The sequence below is a fragment of the Mauremys reevesii genome, linkage group 11 (assembly GCF_016161935.1).
Source record: "Mauremys reevesii isolate NIE-2019 linkage group 11, ASM1616193v1, whole genome shotgun sequence".
Taxonomy (NCBI): Eukaryota; Metazoa; Chordata; order Testudines; family Geoemydidae; genus Mauremys; species Mauremys reevesii.
Window position 1 is genome coordinate 15,595,868 of NC_052633.1, and position 18,831 is coordinate 15,614,698.

General features: G+C 42.4%; 1 protein-coding gene across 5 annotated transcripts in view; it reads left to right on the forward strand.

The window, feature by feature from the left end:
• Window positions 1–15,553, forward strand: part of PTH2R (parathyroid hormone 2 receptor) — a 159,664-nt gene extending 144,111 nt beyond the window's left edge. For all 5 annotated transcript variants that reach the window (XM_039493538.1, XM_039493540.1, XM_039493537.1 and 2 more), the window contains 4 exons: window positions 3,283–3,377; window positions 11,401–11,539; window positions 12,486–12,527; window positions 13,132–15,553. In XM_039493538.1, the coding sequence (XP_039349472.1) occupies window positions 3,283–3,377; window positions 11,401–11,539; window positions 12,486–12,527; window positions 13,132–13,521 (666 nt within the window). In that variant the 3' untranslated portion in view covers window positions 13,522–15,553. The remainder of the gene's footprint in view (window positions 1–3,282; window positions 3,378–11,400; window positions 11,540–12,485; window positions 12,528–13,131) is intronic.
• Window positions 15,554–18,831: the final 3,278 nt, after the last annotated feature.

The window sequence follows — 18,831 nt, forward strand, 5'->3', positions numbered from 1 at the left end:
TTCCAAGCAGCTTGTACAGGCCACGAAAGGGTCGGTGCTGCCACATCTTCCCTGCTGTTTTTAGATCCACTAGCTAGATTAAAGCTAGCACAGGTATGCCTACCTGCGCGGCAATTCCCCTTCAATGGTACTGTAGACATGCTCTCAGTATTTGTACAGTACCTAGCACAATGGGGTGACAGTCTCAACTTGGGCCACTAAGCACTACTATAATACATAGAAATAATATTACTGGTGCCCCATCCTATTACAGAACAACGTTTTATTATCAAACACACAGGTCAGGTCTCTAGAATAGAACACGGGGCTTCTTTTCAAGCCCAAGAGTAACAGTTTACACTGCTGTTTGCTCTCTGAGTACGAAAGCCACCCAGTTCTACACCGCAGACATTAGATTAGGTTTGTTGTCAAATGAGCCTGGAAATATTGCAGGAAAGCCAAGTAACAAACAAAGCAGCACAACAGCTGGGTGAGAGAAATGAAAACAAAGAGAGACGAAGCAGATTTTTTTAAAGGCACACACCCAGGAAACCAAAAAGAGTAACATCCAAACTGACAAAGTCACCTTTTTCCTATTCCTTTTAGTGAGGATTGTGGGGCTTGGTAGTGGGCTAATTTAAATAGGTGTAAAAGAGGAGTGACTCCACTAAAGTCAATGGAACCTGATTCGTGTTTACACTATGACCCCTCTTCATCTCTTTACATCTTTACATCTGAAGGGGATGTAAATTCTCCTTTACACTGATATAATAGTGTAAAAGGGGCTTAATTGTAAAGGACCATCATGCCCAGTGACATACAGCAGCTCAGAACTTATGTAAATGAGATTGGAATCAGGTCAATTAGTCACAGATTTTTTAAAGGCCAGAAGGGATCATTGTGATAATTTAATCTGACCACCTGCAATCACAGGCCATAGAAGGTCAAAGAATTAATTCCTGCTTCACGTCCAATAGCTCTGCTTGCACTATCTGCTAGAAAAATGTGAGAGCTTGATTTAAAAAATTCTATTGCTGGAGGATGTGTCACATCCTTTGGTATCTTTATGAGCACTGGAGCGAGAGCCCCCTGCATACTGTTCTGTGTACTATTTAGAATTGCTGTACAAATAAGGAATTGCCAGAAAATAGTGGGATAGGTGCTCTCTGTCAGCATACTCCACTCCACTGCAGTATTTGGAGTGTAATCAATACATTCTTTTGGTGTCAATTGGGATCTTTCACTGTGTTTCAAGGTGAAAGAGACAGTAATGTGCGTAATGGAAGTTACCAAGCTTAACACAGGGAGGGCTTCCTTTCTTCAAGCCCTGTTTCTACAGCCTCAGTAATATATGAATGAACTGTCTGTGTTCATATATAATCCTGTCCAGTTCTTAACCTGATTCTTCTCTCATGCCACTGGTCTTGCTCCATTATTTTCAATGGAATTACTTCTGATTTAAACTGCAGGAGAATCAGGCTCAGGCCCTATGTGAACTGATGTCTTAAACTTAGCCTCTGAAGGGCCTACAGGAACAAGGAATTCCAAAGCCTTTCACCAAGACCAGCTTGCCTCTAGATCCCAGATGTTCTGCCCTTGTTTCAGAGGTCACAGAGGCAATAAAGGCCTGGTTCAAAGCCACTGAAGTGAATGGGAAAATGCTCCCATTGACTAGCTGGGCTTTGGGGAGAAAGGGTCTGACAGTTAGCTCAGGTTTGAAAGTTTCCTGGCAAATTTCTGTTTGATTCATGTGGATGAAAGTTCTCCATAAGGGACCCCAGGCCTTTTTCGCTGCAGGTGCTTCCACTGGCAATATGCTGTTGTGACCGAGTGGGATTCCAATTAGTGATATAAAAGACCCATTATACTCTCAATTTCATCCCTTTGGCAGCATAGTGTATGGTCCCCTGGCAGCGTACACACTAGAGTTTCAACCGACACTATGACCATTTGATTATTTATTTGTTCACAATCAACAGCCAATTCTGTGGGAGGGCTTAGCTGATGCGATAATGGGCACATGGAAGAGAAAATTCTTTCTATGCCTAATAAAGGCAGCAGGTGTACTCAGGATTTCTAAATTACACCACAGAAGTCTTGCCAACGCTGCACCTGAAATGGATGGTTTGCAAATGAAAGCCCTGCGTGTACATAAGTAACACTGGCAGTATGTACAAGGGAAACAATGCAAAATACGCTGTGACAACAGGGCTACCTGTGATGCATAGAAAAATTACACTGGTGTGACGCCTAGAGCTTACTATGTCCAGTGCTCAAGCAATGCCAAAAAAAAAATCTCTGGCAATTCGGCGGGACCTGTTTTAAGGTGCAGTATCTCCCAAACCTCCTGGGCTGGAAAGAAATGCCATATAGCTTTGGGTAGTTGGGATTCATCCAATTTCATCAGCGCTGCTACTGCCAACTCCAGTAAACCTGGCCAGATTGAGGACATCAGCCCTTAAAAAAAAAAAAAAAAGCACATTACACCGATCTGGCTTTTGTGTCTGCTCAGATCCTGATGTGGTTTGAGCTGCTGCTAGGTTAAGCACAGCTGCAGTTAGGCCCAGAGTCACTGAACTGGCGGAACTGTGCTCAGTACAAGTGCACGGGGAGGTGATGGGCTAAGGTGGTATTAAGCCATCGTTGTAACTCCCTGATCATGTGGTCAATGGGCATTGGTCCTAGGCCTCAGCGTGACTTAAACATGGTGCCCATGGCCCCGAAAAGGTCCTCACGGCCACGGTCCCTTTTGCTAGGCTATTGCCCCTACACTAAACCCAAGAAGGTTTGACATAGGAGTGTCTATATCAGCTCTCTGCCACTCAAGGACTCCTCCCTCCCTCTACCCAGATAGCCAGTGCACTTTGCACCTCTGGAGTAGCCGCCAGACCAATGAACCTGGACATAAAGCTTTTGGTAACCGAAAGCATGGGATCCCATCATTAACACCTCACTAATATCTAACTTTCATGGCTTAACCCATGTCAGAACGGGAGTGGTTTAATTTGGCACGGTTGACTTCAATGGAGCTGAAATCTGGCCCACTCATGATAGCTAAGTGTAATATCTCACAACTAGCCAGGGCTAGGAACTTCAGAACCAGTAACTTTTCCAAGCAATATCCTGGACCAGTGACATATCATTTTATCCTTGCTGAAGTTTTCCTATGTGGCAAAACGTTCTTCATTGTTTTCGTGCCTATGCTACTGATGACATTCTTTTCAACTTCCAAAAATTTGCACATCTGCCTGCAAGATAGTTAACTGTGTTTGTGTCCCTGTAATACCTCTCTGTATTTTACAGCTGAACTTCATTCTGTTCCTGAATACCGTACGGGTTCTGGCAACCAAAATATGGGAGACAAATGCTGTTGGGTATGACACAAGGAAACAATACAGGTAAATTCCTGGACTGGATTTTGTTTAACAGCATGTTCAAGATTTTTCTGGTTAAAAGGGATGCTTTAAACAGTATGAATCACCTACAAGTCTCAATAAAAGGTGAAGCAGCCTTTGACACATAGCTTCTGAGAAATTTTGGGGTTGATAGATTTTTTTGCTACATTCATCTGAAATATCCTGGTTTTGTAAATTCATCTTCTAGACTGTGTAGGCATGCAAATTAATCTTTCATGTGGGCATTTCTGAAAAATATTCATTCATTTATTCTAGGGCTGTCAAGCGATTAATTGCACTGTTAAACAATAATAGAATACCATTTATTTATATATTTTTGGATGTTTTCCACATTTTCAAATAGATTGATTTCAATTACAACAGAGTACAATGTGTACAGTGCTCACTTTTTAGTTCTTTTCTATTACAAATATTTTCACTGTAAAAAACAAAAGAAATAGTATATTTCAATTCACCTAATACAAGGCTTGTAGTGCAATCTCTTAATAATGAAAGTTGAACTTACAAATGTAGAGTTATTTACAAAAAATAACTGCATTCAAAAATAAAACAATGTAAAACTTTAAAACCTACAAGTCCACTCAGTCCTACTTCAGCTAATCGCTCAGGCCTGGTCTACACTAGGCGTTTAAACCAGTTTTAGGAGCATAAAACCGATTTAACGCCACACCCGTCCACACTAAGAGGCCCTTTATATCGGTATAAAGGGCTCTTTAAACCGGTTTCTGTACTCCTCCCTAACAAGAGGAGTAGCGCTAATATCGGTATTACCATATTGGATTGGGGTTAGTGTGGCCGCAGATCGACGGTATTGGCCTCCGGGCGGTATCCCACAGTGCACCACTGACCGCTCTGGACAGCAATGTGAACTCGGATGCAGTGGCCAGGTAGACAGGAAAAGCCCCGCGAACTTTTGAATATTTCCTGTTTGCCTAGCGTGGAGCTCAGATCAGCACGTGTGGCAATGCAGTTAAAAATCAAAATAAAGAAAGAGCTCCCGCATGGACCATGCGGATGTGATCGCTGTAAGGGCAGGCAAATCTGTTCTATCAGCGCTCCGTTACAGAAGACGAAATTCAAAATCATTTTTAAAAAATCTCCAGACAGACGCCATAGCAGGGGCTCAGCGCACTGCTGCGTGACAAACGTAACGGAAAGCCAAAGAATCAAATGGACGCTCATGGACTGGAGGTCTCAAGCTATCCCACAGTTCCTGCAGTCTCCGAAAAGTATTTGCATTCTTGGCTGAGCTCCAAATGCTTCTAGGGTCAAAAACAGTGTCCGCGGTGGGTCAGGGCATAGCTCGGCAATTTACGCACCCCCCCACCCACCCCCAGAAGTGAAAGGGAAAACAATCCTCTCTTGACTCTTTAACATGTCACCCTATCTTTACTGAATGCTGCAGATAGACCCGATGCTGCAGCACTCAACACCAACATCCTTGTTCCCCCCCGCCATGGGTGGCTGATGGTGCAATACGACTGGTATCCGTCCTCGTCATCAGCCTATTGGCACATGGGGCAGTGCAAAAGGACTGGTAACCATACAGACTAGCATCCGTTAGGTCGATCAAGGGTGCCTGGCCCTAATTTTTCATGGTAGATGGTACAGTATGGCTGATAACCATCATCGTCATAGCAACAGGGGGCTGAGCTCTGTCAGCCCCCACCCTTCATGTGTAAAAAAAAGATTCAATTGCCCCTGGACTAGCAGAGGGATGCTGGGCTCCTCTGCTCCACATTCCTTACTGTCCTGTCTGGACTATCATAGCAGCTGGAGGCTGCCTTCCACTCATTTCTCACTAACAAGTCAGTGTGTCTTATTCCTGCATTCTTTATTACTTCATCACACAAGTGGGGGGACAATGCTACGGTAGCCCAGGAAGGCTGGGGGAAGAACGGAATCAACAGGTGGGGTTGTTGCAGGAGCACCCCCTGTGAATAGCATACAGCTCATAATTTCTGCAGGATCTGACACAGAGCAGCTGTGCTCTCTGATACAGTGGTTCTCTAGTACACTTGCCCATATTCTAGGCAGGACTGATTCTATTTTTAGATAGCAAAAAGGAGGGATTGACTCTGGGAGTCATTCCCAATTTTGGCTTTTGCGCCCCTGGCTAAGAGCAGTCAGGGGCACTTATGACAGCAGCAAATGGTGCAAAACGACTGGTAGCCATAATCATCTTTTTACCAATTTATGGATTGGTAGATGGTGCAGTATGGCTGGTAACCATCTCTGCTGTCATGCAAAAGCAAAAGCATGCTGCTGTGTAGCGCTGCTGAATCGCCTCTGTCAGCGGCATCTAGTACACATACGGTGACAGTCACAAAAGGCAAAACAGGCTCCATGATTGCCATGCTATGGCATCTGCCAGGGCAATCCAGAGAAAAAAGGCGCGAAATGCTTGTCTGCCGTTGCTTTCCCAGAGGAAGGAGTGACTGACGACATTTACCCAGAACCACCCGCAACAATGATTTTTGCCCCATCAGGCACTGGGATCTCAACCCGGAAATTCCAAGGGGCGGGGGAGGCTGCGGGAACTATGGGATAGCTACGGAATAGCTACCCACAGTGCAACGCTCCAGAAGTCGATGCTAGCCTCAGACCGTGGACGCACACCACCGATTTAATGTGTTTAGTGTGGCCGCGCGCACTCGATTTTATACAATCTGTTTTACAAAACCGGTTTATGCAAATTCGGAATAGTCCCGTAGTGTAGACGTACCCTCAGACAAACAAGTTTGGTTACAATTTGCAGGAGATACTGCTGTCCACATCTTGTTTACAATGTCACCTGAAAGTGAGAACAGGTGTTCACACAGCACTGTTGTAGCCGGCTGTGACAGGTTTGTTCACAGAGATCCCCTTTGGGACTGTCACCTGACGTGCTGGAATTACCTCTGAGCCCATTTTCCCTGCCAGCTTGGGACTCCAGAACCCTGCCTTGTTGAGCCAGACACGCTAGTCTGCTGCAACACAGAACCAGGTCTGGTCCACACCCCCAAAGCTGCAGACTTTAACTGCTCAGAAAGTCACCTATATCTAGCACCCTGACACCTAGCTCCCAATGGGATCCAAACCCCAAATAAATCCATTTTATTCTGTATAAAGCTTATACAGGTAAACTCATAAATTATCCACCCTCTATAACACTGATAGAGAGATATGCATAGCTGTTTGCTCCTCCAGGTATTAATCACTTACTCTGGGTTTACTAATAAACAAAAGTGATTTTATTAAGTATAAAACATAAGATTTAAGTGGTTCTGAGTAATAACAGACAGAGCAAAGTAAGTCACCAAGCAAAATAAAGCAAAAACACACAAATCTAAGCCTAATACATTAGGAAACTGATTTACAGGTAAAATCTCACCCTCAGAGATGTTCCAATAAGCTTCTTTCATAGGCTAGATTCCTTCCTAGTCTGAGCCTAATCCTTTCCGCTGGTACAGTCATTGTTAGTTCCAGCAGACATCTTAGGTGGAAAGCAGGGGTGTTCTCATGACTGGCCGCCCCCTTTGCTCTGTTCCATCCCCTTTTATAGCTTTGGCACCAGGCAGAAATCTTGTCTCTCTGGGTCCCCACCCCTCCTCCTAAAAGGAAAAGCACCAGGTTTAAGATGGATTACAGTATCATGTGATATGTTCACATGTCCTGTGAGACCCCAGCCTCCATTCTTCCAGGGCTGGCCTGTACATACAGGAAGGTTTGCAGGTAAATAAACCATCTTCAACCAATTGTCCTAGTCAGTGGGAGCCATCAAGATTCTAAACCACCATTAATGGCCCACACTTTGCATAATTACAATAGGACCGTAGAGTTATACTTCATCTTTCTAGCTTCAGATACAAGAATGATACATGCATACAAATAGGAAGAATATATTCAGTAGATCATAAGCTGTGTAATGGTAACTTACAAGAGATCTTTTGCATAAGGCATATTCCAGTTACATCATATTCATACTCATAAGTGCATTTCCATAAAACATTATGGAGTGCAACGTCACACCAGCATCGCAAGATATTTATGTGCCAGATATGCTAAAGATACGCTTCAACCACCATTCCAGGAGACATGCATTCATGCTTATGACGGATTCTGCATGATAACAATCCAAAGCAGAGTGGACCGACGCATATTCATTTTCATCATCTGTCAGATGTCACCAGCAGAAGGCTGATTTTCTTTTTTGGTGGTTGGGGTTCTGTAGTTTCCACATCAGAGTGTTCCTCTTTTAAGTTATACGAAAGCATTATCCACACCTCGTCCCTCTCCAATTTTGGAAGGTACTTCTGATTCTTAAACCTTAGGTTGAGAGCTGTGTCCATTCGTAGAAATCTCATATTGGTACCTTCTTTGTGTTTTGTCGAATCTGCTGTGAAAGTGTTCTTAAAACAAACACGTGCAGGGTCATCATCCAAGACTGCTATAACATGAAATATATGACAGAATGTAGGTAAAACAGAGCAGGAGTCATACAATTCTCCCCCAAGGAGTTCAGTCGCAAATTTAATTAACACATTCTTTTTTTAACAAGCATCATCAGCATGGAAGCATGTCTCTGGAATGGTGGCCAAAGCATGAATGTTTAGCATATCTGGCATGTAAATATCTTGCAATGCTGGCTACAAAAGTGCCATGTGAACACCTGTCCTCACTTTCAGGTGACATTGTAAATAAGACACAGTCAGCAGTATCTCCTGTAAACGTAAACAAACTTCTTTGTCTTAGCAATTGGCTGAACAAGAAGTAGGACTGAGTGGATTTGTAGGCTGTAAAGTTTTATGTTGTTTTCTTTTTGACTGCAGTTATGTAACAAAAAAATCTACATTTGTAAGTTACACTTTAAGGATAGAGAGATTGCACTACAGTACTTGTATGAGGTGAATTGAAAAATACTATTTCTTTTGTTTATCATTTTTACAGTGCAAATATTTGTAATAAAAAATAATATAAAGTGAGCACTGTACACTTTGTATTCTGTGTTGTAATAGAAATCAATATATTTGAAAATGTAGAAAAACATCCAAAAATATTTAATACATGTCAATTGGTATTCTATTTTAACAGTGCGATTAATCGTGATTAATTTTTTTAATCGCAGTTAATTGTTTTGAGTTAATCGCATGAGTTAACTGCGATTAATCGACAGTACTAATTTATTCATTAATCTAGATCTATCCAGCAGAGGCTACAACTCTAGCACACCTAACCATAATGAAATATAATTTAAAATCACACACACACAAATGCTTACAGAACTCTTATAGAGGTGTACTCTCAAAAATCCCCTCTTACCCTTATAACCACCATCACCACTTGGGACCCAAGTCAACCCATTGATCTACCAAACTCCTGAGAAAACAGATGGGTCCTGCAGGGTAACAACTCTGAGGCTGGTGAATCAAGGGGAGGGAGTGCATTCCAAACTGAGCACCCAACGTGGAGAATGTCCTGCGAGCAGATGTCTACCTTTAACTCAAGCAAGGTCAAGCATCTCTACAAGGTGCGAGGTGGTGTCTCGCTTAACCAGCTCCCAAACCAATGAAGGACTGTTGTGCTGTTTGGAGTGGTTCACAACAGTGAGTGCCAATCTTAGGGCAGATGGTCAAAAATTAGATTTCACCAACCTGGTAACAAATGTGAACTCCCGAAGCACGATACCAGTCTTACCATGGAGTCACAGACAGTCCCCTTGGGCATTCCACTCTATCTTGCCAGCCAGGTAAGCTGGACTCCATGATAGTTGGTTGCCACATAAACCAAAGATCACAAAAGATTCATGTTGTTTCCAGTTCCAAGAGACCAGATCTCACACCAAAGACAATGCTTGTAGCCAATCCTGTAATAAACTAACTTCGGATTTGTTAACTAAGAAAAGGAGTGAGAGAATTATTTACAGGTAAAGCAGGCAAGTATATATATTCCAATGAGTTACAGTCTATGGTTCCAAAAGATGATAGAGTTGTAGTAATCTGTCAGCACTGAATGTCTTATAGGGCTAACCTAGGTTGACCCTAGGGATCTCTGCTTCTGCTTCATGGTTCCTGAAAAAGTTCAAACAGAAAAATAAATGCAAAATTTTTCTTGTTCTCTATCTTTATTTCCTTCTTCCAGAATTCAAGCTGCTGGGATGAGCCCTTTTGCACATAGCCTCTTCATGGGTGTGCAGGGGGAATTAACAATGTCTTTGTATTGTGGTATCCACAATGGCCCATTGCGTTTTGATAGCCTTCTCAATGAGCAGGAGACAAGCCCTTTCAGTCAGGTTGACAGTTTCAGGGCAAACATTTTGTACAGTTATTACAGCAAAAACTAAAATACTACCTTATAGCATGTGATAAAAATATTACAAGTGAGATTAATGCATGCAGCAACTTACAAGCATGTCATAAAGTCTAAACACTAAGCACATTGTTACCTGCCTAGTGTCCATCTTCACCATACTAACACCCAGGTGAAACAGACCAGTTTCCAGCAATGAATTTGTCAGTGCTCAGCTGAGTCCTAAAACCTTGGCAAGAGCTGGCACCTGGCCTGCCAGTGTCACAAGAACATTATAATTATAACCAATAATATAATTAAAGCTCCAGCTGGAACAAACAGGCAGTCAGTTCAGGCTCTGGTGTAATGTATTCTCTCCATGATGCTCTGCTTAACAAGTAGTTGGCCACATACTGCACTAGCTTCAGTTTCCAGTTGGTCGCTGTGTGTAGAATCCTGTAGAGTGAATTACAATAGAGTATTCCAAAAGCCTGGTCTACACTGGGTGGGGGGGGGTCGATGTAAGATACGCAACTTCAGCTACGGGAATAGCATAGCTAAAGTCGACGTATCTTATTTCGACTTACCTCCCGTCCTCACGGTGCGGGATTGATGGTTGCGGCTCCCCCGTCGACTCCGCTACCGCCACTCGCCGTGGTGGAGTTCCGGAGTCGACAGGAGTGCATTCGGGGATCGATATATCGCGTCTAGATGAGACGTGATATATCAATCCCCGATAAATCGATCGCTACCCGCCGATCCAGCAGGTAGTCTAGAAGTACCCTAAGGTGACAAAAGTGTAGATGAATGTGCAAAGGCCTGCATCAGAAAAGAAAGGTTACATCTTCCTTCTCACTGCCTGCCAATGGGAAAAACACTCGTGGCTGTCACAGTTACTCGAGCAGCTGGCTAGGTAGTGACACACTGAAGTTGCAAAGCTGTATTGAAAGGGCGGTCCTAATGAGGGGAGCACTTCTGCCATTTTCTGGAAGCGTTTGAAACTGATCCCTGCTGGTACACCCTGGGGTGCAAAAGGAGAGAGGGTGGGGTGAGGTGGTTGTGAGACCATGCTCCCAGCCTCCACCACATTGAGCAGTGGAGCCAGCCAGCCGTGCAAGGGATATAGCAGTAGGTACACTTCCACTGGACCTTTTGGAGCTGCAATGCTTCACAGTTCCCTCACTGAGGTGTTGCAGCTACAAGCCACACCCTATTGAAGAGTTTTTGCTACAAGCCACAGTAGAGCCCTTAATTTGTAGTGTTTTCTTAGAAATGCCCATTTCCTTTTAACTGAACCCTCTCTAGGCGCACGAGCTTGTTGGCATTTCACACAAGAAAAAAGAGCTTTTGCTTTTTCAAGAGGAAGTGTAAAAGCTCTCACAGGTCTAATGTAATAGAAAAGTATTTGTGTACAACAGTGCACTAGTAACGCTAATTCAGGTAGTAAGTACCTGCTGAGGGAGTAATGGCTGCAGTACAAATCACCCTTGTTGGGGTACGTTTGGGGACAGAATCAAGTGGGACTTGATGTTTTATGCTGGATTGAGGAAATGTAATTATCCCATATTGCCACTGGGACTTCTTTTATGCTGGAAAATGATTAGCTAAAAACAAAATAGGAAGTCATTACTCTGTAGGAGGTCGAAAAGACAACAAATTTATGGAATCTTAATGAGTCTACATGATCTCCTCACTGCAATCCACTCTCATTCCTGTATTTTTTGTAACTCTCTTACAGGAAGCTAGCGAAGTCCACCTTGGTTCTGATTCTGGTCTTCGGGGTGCATTATATTGTCTTTGTGTGCCTACCGCACACGTTCACCGGGCTGGGATGGCAGATCCGCATGCACTGTGAACTCTTCTTCAACTCTTTCCAGGTGCGAGATATATTATCTGGTTTGTCCTCTGTCCTTCTCATCCCTTACCCCTTCTCTCTGATTCTCTGCTGATCCTTGACACTATGTAACAGTGTAATTCTGACGCCAAAGGCAAATCACATTTTTACGGAGCTCTGACAGGGTTGGTCATTGCGTTCCTAAACCTAGTAGCAGCTGGGAGCTCTGGGGGTTCATTCCACACTAGAGAAAATACAACAGTACTCCTGCTCCTCTGTGTGCTATTTACCACAGGAAGGATTGTGATGACTATATCGTGAGTGTGTTTTCTCTGGTGGCGTATTATTAGCTTTTGTGATAAAATAGATGTCTTTTTGTTTCCTAGTTAGGAAAGTTCTGCTTCAGGGAGGAAGATCCGAGTTTAATTTACTTTTCTACAATATGGATTCAATTACTATGCCAACTGGATGCAAATAACCACAAGATTATGTAGACTCAAGAAATAATAGAGAAAACAGACATTGCAGACGTGAATCTGAAGATATTAGCGAGCAGAGCTAATTGGTTGGAAATTGTCCATTGGAATAATTTTCCAATAGAAAATGCCATTTTCATCTCACAAAACATTTCACATTTTTTTACTTTCCATCCTGATTTAGACCAATTTCCCCCCCCCCCAAAATGTGAAATATTTCATGGGAAGGGATTTCCATTTTCCAGCCAGTTGTGCTAGAGAGAGTATCTATCTTCCAGCTCCTCATCTTCTTTCTCCAGAGATTGTGATAACAACAGATAAAACTCTGCTGGGTGTAGCTAAAATAACATGGAAACAGGAATGAACTTGGAAGACTTTGAGAAATGATAAACTTCATTAAGATGTTTAACATGAGTTAGATCTGCTAGAATTTAGCTGGAAGGAGACTTACATTTGACATGGTTCTTCACATGACAATTATCCCTTAATGATTTCTGCTTCCTTATCCTTCAGGGTTTCTTCGTCTCTATCATCTATTGTTACTGCAACGGAGAGGTAAGTTTAAAGCACAGATCGGATGAGGCTCCTAACCAAAATCACTGAGTGACAGAAAGGGAGATTTTCTACAGAATATAATAAGAAGGTGGTTGCAAGTTAGCTGTTTGTGCTACAGCTGCTGAGCAACTCTTAAAGGGATAGGGTCACGCAGTTGGGTCCCTAAATTGTTATGAATTATAAAATAAACAAAATGGAAACAATTTTTGTCTGGATTTGAACAGGCCCCTGTACTATTTGCTTCATGGCAGGAAACTGACTTCAGCAACCCCTTACGCTAATGGTCCCTTCTGGCTTTATAATCTGAATCTATGATTACAATAGGACGGCTCCTGGAGAAAGGAACTGTACAGCTTGAGAAAGTGAATTAGAATCTGGCTGATAGTTGATGACATTTGTTTGGGCATTTGGGATTTTTCTTAAGTGTTAATACGTGATTTTTAACCTGATTTTGCACAGCTGGAGGAGCTTCATACCATGTGAATTTTCAAGATTGTGCTTTAAGGGGAAGATGATTAAAGGCTTCCTTTAGCTCTTGACTCCTTCCCCTTACAGTTTATGTCTTAGATCTGTTGTTGATCGATTTTGTTTTTCTCTCTGGTAGGTTCAGACTGAGATCAAGAAGACTTGGACTAGATGGAACCTAGCTATTGACTGGAAAAGGACGACTCCATGTGGCAATTACAGATATGGCTCCGTCCTCACCAACATGACCCACAGCACCAGCAGCCAGTCTCAGATGGTGACCAGCTCCCGCATGGTTCTGATTTCCAGCAAAGTCTGCAGAAATGCCAGTAGACAAAATGAGGCACACATGAATTTGCCTGGGTATGTTAGGAGCAACTCTGAACAGGACTGTGTGCACCACTGGGTTCATGAGGAGGCTGATGAAGAGAAGCAGGTGGATGATATATCGCTCAAGGAGTCATTTAGACCGCAGGGTAGTAGCACAGAACCTGAGGGGAACAGGGTAGAAATGGAGGAGGCTCTGTGAAGAGTCATGGACATCCATGGGTATGTCCAATCTAAAACGGGTTGAATCCTCTCATGATGCCAACAGCTACTAGTATCCATATACTGCCTTGAGCCAATCTCAGTGAAGATCTTGGTCAATGATGAAGCTTAATTTACAAGGACTCCAGACCTACATAATGCGGCTGACTACGCAAAATGGTTTCTATGCCACAAATGTCAAAGGCACAAAAAAAGTGAATTTTTAGCACTTACACTACCTGCATTACACTTAAAACTCTGTACAGCAGACACATCTTAGATGTTTTCTTCACATGCTCTTCTGAAGGCATGTGAAAGGTGACTCCTCCATTTGTACACCTGAAAGGAAAAGAGAAATGCATATCAGAAGGTTTATAGTATATGCATTTGAATGGATTCTCTGGACTCCAAAATGTCTTCGCTGTGAATCACAGGGCTGGGAAAAACTTTAAAAGGATTTTCATCCAGTACCTTGTGAACTTTGATCTCAGTGCAGAATGTTTCAAATCATTGTTTTTAAACAGAGATGCTACTTAGGTTTGATTATTTATACTATTGCTTTAGCTTGTTTTACGGAAACATCCAAACCAAAACCTCATGTAGTATGTGACCTAAATTCTCTAACGAGACAGCGCCTGCTGCATGCACTGAGTTCTGCAATGATTTGGGAATTAAGTGGTAATACTAACTGAATATGGAATCATTTGAAAACCTTCCGGGTAAGTGAAATAATTCTAAAAAGAGCACCAGAAAATTTAAATATAATTAGTGCCCTGTAGTGGAGGAATGTCTCCTGCTCTATGTCGACCCCGAAAGACTTTGATGTTGGACAGTGAATGAGTTTGTGCCCACTGAATCTCCATTAAACATCAGAAGAAGCCGAGATTGGGTTAATACAGGCCTGAGCTACTTCAGCCAGCTTTAGTACTGTGTCAAAAGCACTTTCATTAAACACATCAAGGTCTTTGCCAGATACTTACTTCCTGTTGGCCAACTTTGGTCCAAAGATCCTTGCGCTGAGATCAAATTCTTCCACTGGCACACAATCCCACTCCATTCTTCCATGGATTTCCAAGTAGTGGAGTTCCTCTCCAGGGGGGATTGGATGCATAAGATGGCAGCTGCCTACACCACGTCTCTCCACAGCCCCTCTAAGCGCACCCCTCTGGCATGCTTCTGCTTTCCAGGCACTTTTTCATTGCTTCAGCTCAAATGTGGTGGTGGACATGGTCTAACATTATCTGATAGAATAGCTAAGGAGCTCCTGCATGCCTCACCATGATGACCCAGGTAGAGGGAACTCAGCAGAGAACCCTTAAATGGACATGCAGTGGCTCTCATCATGGTGGGACAGTGCTGCAGTCCGTGCCTCAGTCTCGACTCTTAGAAAGATTTCACTCTTGCTCTGCTCTGTCATAACAAGGGCAACAGTGAAGGGGAAAGCCAAGGAAATGCACTGAATTCCTCCCTTGTGGGAAAAACGCACACCTCGGCCCAGGGGTGAAGATGGCAGCAAAAGGGCCATTTTTGTGGGTGCTGCTGTGTAAGCTGAACCACTTGGGGAGGGGTGGAAGGTGCAGTATGCAGCCATTCGCATCTCCACATATTTCATCGTCGGTATTGAGAATTACCAGAGCGTGCTGTAAAACATTGAAATGTTTTTTAAATGACTGAACTTGGGGGAAAGGGGTGAAAATAGTTTTAAAATGTCACCTGAGTGTAAATTGAGCCAAAAAGACTGAGATAACTAACGGTGTACATTTGAAACTTACCATGAACGGCAGCGCATTTCTTCCTACAAGGCATGAAAATAAGAACAAGCCATGGTGATGCCAAGTACGCTCTCTGTGAACTGCATGATTTCCCACAAAAAGTTCCAGATCCCACAGCAACTTGGTTTATCCCAACTGGATTTGACATGGACTAAGTTCTATCATGTCTGAATGAAACATCTGAGGGCTGATTCTGTGAAGTGCTAACTGATGTCAGACGTCAATTGTGCTGTTTCGTTTGCTGATATTAAAGATGATTTTGTTGGGTAGCTATTGTTCAGGGGCACATGAGAGGCATTGGTGGGGAGGGATAGCTCAGTGATTTGAGCATTGGTCTGCTAAACCCAGGGTTGTGAATCCTTGAGGGGGCCATTTAGGGAACTGGGGTAAAAATCTGTCTGGGGATTGGTCCTGCTTTGAACAGGCAGTTGGACTAGATGACCTTCTGAGGTCCCTTCCAACCCTAATCTTCTATGATTAAAAAAAATCTCCTTTTTTCAGCTTTTCAGTTGTGCTTAAAACTTATGCCTGGCACTTGTGCTTCTCATTTATTTCTGCCTCTTTAACCTATCAAATCTCTCTCAGAGACGCTCATTCATTCCAGTGATCTTTTTCCTACCCAGGTATTCTCTGTGGTTATAAGCTCAAATTTCCCTCACTGTACCTATTAACTAGCCAGTAAACCTTATAGTCAGGGGAATAGACAAGATAGCAGGAGAGTTCTTTCCCATCTCCCCCCCTCTGATATTACTCATGATATGGACTAATTCTGAAGTCCTTTTACTGTCACCTAAAGCATTCTATACATCCCTGTACCAGAAATGTCCTATGCAGTAGTGACAGCTCACATGAGTACAGATTTCACAAAAGCAAGTCATCCTTTTGCTAAGGAGTTCTCGGTCCACCTCTTCCTGTTCTCATTTTGCAGTCATTTATTGTATGGTGAAAAAGACATTCTCTGTGGGACTCGTCCAAAGTTTAATGACCTTAATGGAAAGATTTCCATTGGCTTCAAAATGAACTTTGGATCAGGCACGTAGCCTGCCGTCGCTACTATAGGTCTGACTATAGCCTGAGCCACTTTTCAGGTGATTTCTTGTTAAATCATTTGTTCCACCCTCTCTTTGTGCAAAGCTGTTTATCTCTGACCCAAGGTGACATTAACTTGGGGGCATGTATACAGCTGCTGTTCCTAAGCAAGAATTCCCTATGTGGGAAACTGTACCTTTCCTTAACCATTTTCTGGAGGAAATATTTTTTTCCATTTCTGCGAATAAGTGCAGCTTGCTATAGTGAACAAAGCAACTAAACTCTGCCCCTGGGCAAAATTATTTAAATCCAGAATGTCCACAGCAAACATTTGTGCAGTCAAGGGAGTTTCTTGCCTGCAATAAGTGTCATTAGCATTTGTTTCCATTTATTAATTATTATTTTACAGTCAACAAGAGACTGAAAATGCTTTGTGTGTTCATGAACTTCAGTGCTGATCATCTCTCAGAAGCACACCCACAACTGAATATCAATCCACTTCCGAAATCTCTTTCAGCAGTGCTGGAACACTCTGTTCCTGATCAGAAGATTATCAGCAAATCTTCCCTTTTCTAATGAAACAACATTGCCTGTTTTGTGGTAATGGACTTATGCATCGTCTAGTCAACACAACAAGATTGTCTCCCTGAGCTTCATTTTACTGACACAAGACATGGTTCTGGTATGCACGTTGAGTACAGTTGGTTGGGAATTTTTTTGACAAAAGCAGTTGTTCACTGAAAAAATGCTGAGTCTTTGCAACCAAATCTTGTCATGGCAAAGGGTCCATTTAGGCAAAATTCTTGACTTGAAAAATGTTTGGAAAAGGTTTTGAAATGGTTGAAACGTGCTGTTTTGACATTTTCGCAACAATAAATTCTGGTTTCCCAGTTCAAAATTACTTTTTTTATTCCCCTCTCTCCCTCCCCCACCCCAAATTTAAGCTACCTAGAGTTTTAAAAAAATAAAAAATGGTTGAAATCAAAATGAAACATTTCAAAATGAACTCTTCTTTTTTCTTCTGCAGATTTTTGGTTTGCAAAAATTTTCGAAGTTTTGACTTTTGTCCCAATTTTGAATGGGATTTTTTTTTTTTTGAAATCTTGAAATTTCTCAAGAGACGGGACAACTGTTTCCTGCCCCGCTCTAATGTTGAGCTCTGAAATGGACAGATTCAATTCTGTTTCCATGTCCAATCACTGAAAGAGATGTGAAAATTGTAATAATGTAGGGCTGGAAGGGACCTCACGTCCAGCCCCTTGTGCTGAGGCAGGACCAAGGAAACCTAGAGCATCCTTGACAGGTGTTTGTCTAACCTGTTCCTAAAAACCTCCAATGAGGGGGATTCCACAACCTCCCTTGGAAGCCTATTCCAGAGCATAACTGCCCTTAGAGTTGGAAAGTGTTTCCTAATCTCTAACCTAAATCTCCCTTGCTGTAGATTAATCCCATTACTTCTTGTCCTACTTTCAGAGGACATGGAGACCAACTGATCACCGTCCTCTTTATAACAGCCCTTAACATATTTGAAGACTATCATCAGGTCCCCACCTCAGTCGTCTTCTCTCAAGACTAAACATGCCCAGTTTGTTTTTTAACCTTTCCTCATAGGTTTTCTAAACTTTTTATCATTTTGGACGCTCCACAATTTGTCCACATCTTTCTTAATGTGTGAAACCCAGAACTGGACACAGTACTCCAGCTGAGGCCTCTCCAGGGCCAAATCGAGCAGGACAATCACCTCCCATTTCTCACACATTCATCCCTCACATTTTGTACTAATTATAATTTGCACTAATATGGGGCCAGTATGAGTAGTATCTTACTGAAGAATTAATAGTTGAAATTAATGAGACTATTGAGTGTGAGTAATTGCTCCTCAGTGCAAATAAGGTATTTGCAATCCAGCTTCTGATGCCATATTTCCAAGGAACTGAAAGTATGTCAGTCAAGAGTCACTGTTTGAAGTAGGGACTATTAATCCCATTTTACATTTAAATAAAACGAGAGCGAAATGAAGTGATTTCACCAAAGGCACACAGCTACTTACTAGCAGAATAGAAAAGAAGTCCAAGAGTCCTGGAGCTCAGTCACTTTTTCTTACAGCTAGATCACATTTTCTCTAAGGCTATGTCTACACTAGGAACTAGGGGTGTGCTCCCCTGTTCATGCACATACACCCCCCTCGCTCAGACATAGCCTAAGATAATTCTGCATCTATAAGAAAAAAATTGGCAGAAATGTGAATGTTTCTGGCAAGATTTTACCCATTTTTACAGCATCCAGCATTATTGAATTATATAGTTAGAAAAATGAGCAAAATTGCTAATACATTTATTTAAAAAAGAGTAAAATAGTTCATATATAAGGCTTCTATACAAGCTGTCGAGCCGGTCATTGGATCCAGATTTGTTTGCTTTTGGCACATTTGCTCTTAAACCAACTTTTATGATCACATTCAGTTTCTTACAAGATTTACTTAATTTGCTGTGAAAGTGCCTGTTAAAACA